The 8,286-nt window shown below is 49.1% G+C and overlaps 1 protein-coding gene across 1 annotated transcript; it reads right to left on the bottom strand.

The window, feature by feature from the left end:
* Positions 1–3,470: 3,470 nt before the first annotated feature.
* LOC136938862 (growth factor receptor-bound protein 10-like) lies at positions 3,471–8,229 on the bottom strand (the record flags this gene model as incomplete). Its single annotated transcript, XM_067231773.1, is given in 12 exon segments — positions 3,471–3,775; positions 3,883–3,976; positions 4,272–4,359; positions 4,502–4,568; positions 4,900–5,016; positions 5,559–5,636; positions 5,796–5,894; positions 6,564–6,592; positions 6,595–6,673; positions 6,780–6,917; positions 7,006–7,080; positions 8,114–8,229. Coding segments are annotated over 12 exon segments (1,127 nt in total), but the record flags the coding sequence as incomplete, so codon positions are not given.
* Between the last annotated feature and the right edge of the window lie 57 nt (positions 8,230–8,286).

Here is an 8,286-nt window from a genome sequence, read left to right as displayed (position 1 = left end):
GCACACTATGAACACAGGGGTTGGTCTTGCCAAAACGGATAAATGTAGTTTCTACTGTATCACTCCCTGAAATAGGCCCTCTTTTCAAACAATGCTTTTGAGTGGCCCAATTCTCACTCGAGAATAATCCGTGCAACTTGAAAGCTTCGCTCGCACCTTACATGCTAATAAAACAGTTGTGAACGAGTTCAAGTTGTGTGTGCAAACCTCAATTCAGGATGTATTCCAGTATGTTTTGATGGATCATCACAGCTGCTGTGATTTCACTAAAGGACGGGCGCCACCCAAGGTTGGTTGGCTTGGTGCGGTGGCCTGTTAGCCAGAATAACGTCAAACACAGAAAATAGGCACCTGTTGCAATATTAGGCTTGTTTATACCAGTATCAGAGTAAATGCAGAAACAACAAACCTCTTTTTGGTGGGCTACAACTGTACTACTGAATCAGAATGCAAAGCTAGCACTGAAAATGCTCGTCGAATCCAACCATCTGAAACACCTACCTCTACTCTTCCTCTGTGGTTCCTAGTCCAGGAGTGCACCGGACTTCAGACCTGTTGTCATAGGAACACTTTGCTTTACATCACACTGCCCAGAACCAGCATACATCTGACAGCTCACCAGGGTCCCAGTGATGAGGTGGTTAACAGGCCTGGTTTGGAAACAGTTACGGGGATTCAGAAGCTAAATCTGGATGGTTTTGGGCCAGAGAGAGAAGGCTCAGGTCACTCCTAAATGAATGAGGGTTTGAGCCAGATGTGGTCAACTGTTAAGGGTTAGATCAAGTCTTGGTCTCCACATTCTGAAAGCCTGTCAGCTTATATATTTGATTCACACTAAGATTTTTGACGCATGCCAAAAGTCCAGTTTTCGATCACTAAAAATCTGCTTAATTTAATACTGTATATATCATGTTATATTCTTTTTCTTTATATAAAAAGAAAACATACAACGAAGTCATTGGACACAATCAAATCATGGGAAAAAAAGGACAAAATAAATCACTTCATTTTAAACGGAGTTACAAGTAACACCCCACACATAGTGATCTGTGACCTAAATACAGTGTTAGATCTACAACGTTTCCATAGTTTCACATACTTAAAAATAGATATATACTGGATATCCATACGGTTGGACTTCTGTATAGGATTGCATTATAACACAGTGATTAGGAGAGGAGAATGGGGTGAGAGAGACAGAGAGATAAAGAGGAAAACAAAGAGAAAACAGAGAGCAAGGATAGTGGTTTGAAGTCCTGAGTGACCCTTGTAGAAGCAGACCATGTTGACAACTCAGGCTAACCCAGAAGGGCCTTTCCATCCTGACTGATCTGTCACCACTACCCAGACAGCACACCTGTTATCTCTGGTCTCAATCTGACTCCAACAACTAAAAGCAGAAGTCTAACCTAGCAATACATAGTAATACATGGTCTAACATCCCACCAGCACATTCAACACAGAGTAATAATGTAGCTTACAGGCTGGACTCGGGGTTGGGGGGGTGGGGGGAGGGGGGTGGGGGGGGGGTGGGGGGAGGGGTTGTTCAAGCTTCATCCAATCCCTGGGGAGTCTGCGATGGCTGACTAAGGCCTGGTTGGTGGAGCACGGAGCAGGTGAGTATAGGGGTGGTCCTGATTGGTCTGCACGCGTATGGCCTGTGGCATGTGCCACAGTGACGTTCCTTAAGGAGAGCTGTGCGGGCAGGTAGCCAACGGCCTGGCGCTAACCCTATTTACCCTCAATCTGGCAGGAGCTGGGGAGGGGGGGTGGGGGTAAATCTGGTGAAAGCCTTGAGCAGGTATTATGTCACACGCCTGCCTGGCCGCAATGCTCACACGCTAGCAAGAAGACTGGGAGGGCGGAGTGGGGAAGACAGGCGATTCCTCCTTGTGTCCTTCCATCCTTCCCTTGCCTCCTTTCCTATGCTGGACAACTAAATCCTATGCTGGAAAATCGTCCTTCAGGACCACTGAATGCCTATGAAAGTTGTTGGCATTGGGGACTAAAGAGGAAAGGAGAAAGGGGGGCGGCTTAGAGGACTCTGGCGGTGCAGTCCCCTCTCTCCGATTTCTAAAATCTTTAGAAATGTCTGAAATGTGATCTGATCAGAAATGTTTGAACTGTATGTGCATTTTAACATAGCTTTTAACATAGCTTGGGTTTCACACACCACTCAAGGCTCAACTGATCACTTAAGGCGAGGAAGACTCACTGGTCCCTATCTGCTGCACAGTCAACTAAGCCTATATCTTCAAGTCTTTGTTTGATTCAACATAAATACAAATAGAAAGATCGGGGGAGAGCTCGTGCTAGTTTGTTTTGTCTGGCGCCGGGACAGTGGTCAGTATTTACTCAAGGCCCAGTCGTTGCATGCTCAACTCCAACCCTTCACAAAACACCAGTCACATCTCGAAACAACATCATCTACAATGTGCAAGTAGTGAGCTTCAAATTTACTTAAGGAATACTGAAGAACATTCATGAACAGCATAACTGATTGTGATAAACCAGACTTAAGAGTCCAAAATGTCTAGGTAGACAGAAACAATAATGCAGGGCTTTCTCCTCCACTCTCCTCATCTCATCTCCTGGAATGTTCCAGCAGATTCCAGGGGATGCTTAGCTGGCATTTTTTCTTCTCTCTCTACGGATGTTCTGATGAGATCAGGCCGGCCTTTCTGCCAGGAACACAGAATGCCGTAGATGATGTTCCGCAAACGTTTCCAAAAGGGACAGCACGCACAACTGTGACTCATCCTGTCCCATGCCACTGTAATCCAATCAGAACTCAGGGGAATTCTCACGTAGCCTCTCTAAGAGACAGAGGGATGGGGGCCAGAGGGGAGGAAGAACGAGAGAGCGAAAAGAGGATGAGGAGCTTGTCAGCTTCATTCAGCTCAAGGGGAGAGGTGTCGGCTGTCGGCTCGGGAGTGCAAAACTAGTTCTGCATCGAATCAACAGTTATTAAAACAGCATTAAAAGGTCATCAAGTAATCAACTCTGCAAGAGAAGAGGGCCACACCGTTTTCCAAAAAAAAAAACATTCCTCTGTCCTCCTAGATTAAACCAGCCAAGAAACAATCATGTTCTTGGCCTCGGTTTCGTTCTTTCACCTCTGTTGTCGGTGGCCCTGTAGTCTCTTGTGAGATGGGGTGGGATAGGAATACGCACTGCTGAGTTACGGACAGGGCCGAACCGCCCTCCGGCAAACGTCAAGCTTTGCTAGGAGATCATGGTCAGCTTATCCAGACTGGACTGCACAGCTTGACAGAGGACGAGCATCGTCAGCAACGGCTGCCACCTCGAAGCCACGTTCATCCCTGATGTTGAACAAGGAAGTCAGGGGGGGGGGGGGGGGGGCATGGTGCCACCCACCAGGGGGAGGGGTACGGTAAGGAGTTGGGGGGGGGGGGGGGGGTGCACCAGAGCTTATTGGACACAAATGTTGAGTCACAAGACAGGGGTGGGGGTGGGATGGGGGGGGGTAGGGGGGTCTGGTGGTCCACTCCACACGCCAGCTGTGTCCAGCTGTGACGGACCGTGTGTCCATCTCTCCGTCGGTCTGTGTGTGGTGGGAAGAAGAGAGGGGTGGGGGGGGGGTGGGGGGGGGTTCAGGGGTGAGAGGTCACAAGGCCACGGCGGTGCAGGGGTGTTTGAGCTTGCAGGGCAGCACTCCTCTGTTGAGCTGGTAGAACTCCACCAGGTGGATCAGGTCCGTGAACTTGGTGGCACCGTCGTCAAGGCTGAAGAACATCTGGCCGTCTTCCTCGCACTGCGTGTGGAGGACAGGCAGAGGGAGACAACGGCCGTGAGGACAACGGGGAAGGAGGAGAAGAAGAAGTGTGGGACACAACAGAGGAGGAGGACGGGCTGACGTACCGGCAGGATCTGGAAGTGTTTGATCTTTTGGTGATGGCACAGGGTGAGGACGAAGGCCTTGGGGTTACTCTGACTGTCCCGCAACAGGAACAGCCTGGCAGACGGAGGAACAGGAGCCATGTTTAATAGGACGTTCGAGAACATTAACTGAATGGTTGGCTGCATGGAGGCTAGGATGGATGGGTGGAATGGATGGGTGAAATGGACAGATGGATGGATGAAGAAAAGGATGGATGGATATATGGATGCATGGATGAATGGATGAAGGCAAGGATGGGTGGATATATGGCTGGGTGGATGGATGGACAGTTGAAGGCCAGGATGGATGGCTATATGGACGGATGATTATATTGGCGAGTGGATGAAGGCAAACATGGGAAGGTTCCTACCCATCAACTTGGCCTTGCTGCATGATCATCTTGTGAGACTCCTCCCTCATGATGCGCCCATGGAACCATAGCTGTGTTCTGTGGATCACTGAGAGACACAACCATGTTGAAACATAGTTTCGTGAAACTAAACATGGCTTCTATGTTCATTTCCACAACCGAAACATGTCTGGAGCATCAGGACCAGAGAGGGCCCTACAGCACGACTAGTGTCCAGAACATGGGTGTACCTGTGCTGAGAGTGGAGGGGTGCAGAGGGCTAGGGCTTCCCAGGACATTCATACGTTGACTTCGCTTCTGAGGGGTGGATAAGAAACGATATTAGAAGTGAAACAAGCAAATACACTCTTGATGCTGATGCAGAGAGGTGAGCTGAGAACTGCTTCTAGAACTTCGGTTCTACCACTATCCACCTGTCTCTCAGTCCTCACCACTCCTTTCTCTCCTCTTTCTCTCCTTCTCTTTCCTCCCTCTCCTCCATCCCTCTCAAGTATTTGTTATAACATGTCATGCCGTTTTCTCTCTCCTCCTCCTCCTCGAAGGTCTCCCCCTCTTCCTCCCCCTCTCTCCCCTTCCTCCAACCCCCCCCCCCCCCCCCCCCTCCTCCAACCCCCCCCGTCCTCCTCACCCTCCAGGTTTGCCCCTCCTCCATGGCGGCGCTCTGGGCCTCCACTGGGTTGTCGATGACGCGACCCGTCCGGCCGGAGAAGTCCATGGCCACCAGGGAGTTCTCCGACACGCTCCTCTGAGGAAACAACAACAACCCCAGTCACGATCACCCACGAGCACTCAGAACAGCCTGTCAAACACCCACACAAACAACGTGTGTGTTGTGTTGCATAACAATGAATCATTCTGTAAATGCTTTCTACTCAATGACCCTAAAGGTGCTAAGTTAGGATGTTCTTTTGGCTGTAGAACAATGATTGTTTGAATCCAGTGGCCTCACAGTCTCAACCTGAATTTGTACAGTCCAAAGTGTCAAATATGTCTTAAACATGACTAAATCCCCTTTTCACTGGAGTTGAAACTCCAAAAGGATTAAATGATCATTTCAGCAGCATATTACAAATCCTTCTTAAGCTAAATTGCTGCATAAAGCTTGAGTGTGATAGAATTGAGGTATTTAGCGCATGAGGTCGAAGAGGGTTGGTGATCTAAGTCTACGGTCAATAAACACATGGACTACAACTTTCACTGTAAACACACGCAATTACCCCTGTATTCACATGGACTACAATTCCCAGGTGTGTCACTATGACATGGAAGGGGAGGACACATCCTTACCACAGGAGCAGAGAAATGTGACAGTGGAGCTTTTCTCTGCTGGGGCCCCTTGTAGTTCTGATACAGTAAGATGCCATACTGGAAAGACAGAACACACACACATCCACATGAAGCCTTTTGTAGTGTACAAAGAAACTGGAATAGTTACCAGTCAGCTGTAACAGCTGAATGAGGATTGTAAGAGCATGTTCACTGAGGTAGTGTGCGTCTATGCTTTAATAAAAGGGTGTACTGTACCTTTAGCAGTCTGAACGCTGTCATCCAGCAGGTTCTACTCTGTTCATCTTCCGCGCACATCATCTTCAGCTCCTTACAATCACTCCTCACCTTGCTAGGCTGTCGATCAAGCAAACCAACTAACATAAACACTTGGGAAATGACTCCAATAGAGGTTTGGAGCTTCAAGTAACCTTCTGCCCCACACAAAAATCTATTCAGTCGCTACAATCCCCCCACACTCGACCTTTCCCCTCACTAACCTTCCAACTCAATCCTGCCCAGTCACCCCTGCTGACCATCCCTGACATGGCCAGTGTGTGACAGTGTGTGTGTGTAAGCGTGTGCGTGTACCTACCCATGAGTGTGCCTTTGTATACACGTGTGTGTGTGTACGTGAGTGTGTATACGTGCTTGTGTGTGTGTGTACGTATGTGTGGGGCCAGATTCCCTGTCCCTATCCTGGCTTATCCCACTGGGCTTATCCCGGATAACCAGGTGACCCTCTTGGGATAACCCCCGGGGTGGGAGAGGGTATCTGATCTGTCGCCTGCTGGGTGACCCAGGTGACCCCCCCCCCCCCATGGCTTTGGAATGGATTCCACTAAAAGCCCAAGAAGTACTTTGGCCTTCTGTGCTCCGGTCAACAGTTCAAGGCCTAAGTAGTGACACCCTGTGTAACCACAACCTGCACAAATGCCAACTAACAGATTGTCATGCATGTAAGGGCACACATGCCTGTTTGTGAGGAGGGGCTACCATGCAGCGTGGCGTCTCCATGGTTCTTACCTTGATGCAGAACTGGAAGTCTGTTGGGCATTGTTCAGCTTCCTGCCTGTGATGACGGTGAATATGTTACTGTCCTCCAGGTCTGCTAGCAGCTGGAGATGTCTGGGCTCCTGGGCGGGAGGGAGGAGGAGGACAACAAAGTCAGAGAGAGACGGAGAGAAAGACAAGAAAGAAAGAACGCAAGAATGTTCAGGCTTTTCCCGTTAGTTCTAGTACCTTGGATGTTCCTTTAGTGGAGTAGTAGAGCCCTGAGCGTCTCAGGAACATGTACAACTTCTTCCAGGACTTCCGTCCAGGCTCCTTCACGTAGAGATGACCCTGGATCTCTGGACAGCTGCTGGAGTTCAGAAAGTTCTGGAAAGACCACAGCCCAAACGTTCCTTGAGCATATAATGCGCCATGTATACATATGTCTGAGTCTGTCTGTGTGTGTGTGTTTTACCTGTAAGAGCTGAGACTGGGGGATAGAGCCATTGGATTCCTGACACCAAGCCACCATCTGCTCCGGAAAAAAGTTCTGGAGATCAAATTGAGAGATGGATAGAGAAATAGGGGAGGAGAAAAGAAAAAAAAGACAACAGTCAGCACTGAATAATAACAATAATCCTTCGTTCGAGAGGGTTTACATATCAATATGGACGCTTGCCCCTGCTAGGACCGCGTGCATACACAACGCTCGTGTGCACAAGCCAGTTTTGTTATTTCTGTGTGTGCATGGATGACGCAGGCAAGTATAATGCAATGAGAAACAGACAGAAGCATTGAGAGCAAGTCGAGAAGAGAGAGACAGAGAGAGAGTCAGAGAGAGAGAGAGAGAGTCAGAGAGAGAGAGAGTCAGAGAGAAGAGAGAGAGAGAGAGAGAGAGAGAGAGAGAGAGAGAGAGAGAGAGGAGAGAGAGAGAGAGAGAGAGAGAGAGAGAAGAGAGAGAGAGAGAGAGAGAGAGAGAGAGAGAGAGAAAAAACGAGGGAGAGACAGACAGACAGATATGTAGAAGATGCAGTATGATCTCATCCCCTGATGTAATCCCCTTAGCCAGACCCAGCAAGCAGGGCCACTCTGCTCCTCTTAGCAGGATTGACTGGGCCCGAGCCCCTCCAGCCTTTTTACTGGGACCATTATCATAACCATGATGTCATTCCCCCTCTCTGACAGACCTTAAATCACTTCAGCAGTAACGAGACAGACCCACGCTGCTGCCCACGTCGCTCCAGCGCCACTGCTAACCGCTAGGCTAATGACAGGTAGCACCACAGAGGTGCAGCCTGAGCTAAGCCAAGTTATTCAACAGCCACCCGCGTCCATGCCAGAACGCTAACGCTAATAGAACTCCGGTCATAAATCCTGTGGTGCTAAAGCTTCTCTCAAAAGACCTAGCCTACACTTGAAAACTGTTGACTGAGATGAAAAAAGGTGACTCCATCTGAGACAACACTTGAGAGAAAGAAGCAGAAAGTGCCTGTGAGTAGGCTACGTGTGTGTGTGTGTGTGTGTGTGTGTGTGTGTGTGCAAGCAGAGGACACTTTCCAGAACAGAGATTGAAGTGGACTCACCAGGGGGTTCCTGAAGAATTCATATTTGGCATAGTTCTTCCTGAAGAGGAATTTACTCTCACTACTCATAGAGGCCTGGACCTGAACAACCAACTCATGGTCCTCCAGACATCTCTCTACAAGGAGCGAGAGAGAGGAGGAGAGGGGGGGGGGGGGGGACAAGATAGGCAGCA

Source organism: Osmerus mordax (assembly GCF_038355195.1).
Source record: "Osmerus mordax isolate fOsmMor3 chromosome 18 unlocalized genomic scaffold, fOsmMor3.pri SUPER_18_unloc_2, whole genome shotgun sequence".
Taxonomy (NCBI): Eukaryota; Metazoa; Chordata; class Actinopteri; order Osmeriformes; family Osmeridae; genus Osmerus; species Osmerus mordax.
Note: the sequence above shows the minus strand (reverse complement) of the source record. Positions and strands in the feature narration are given on the sequence as shown.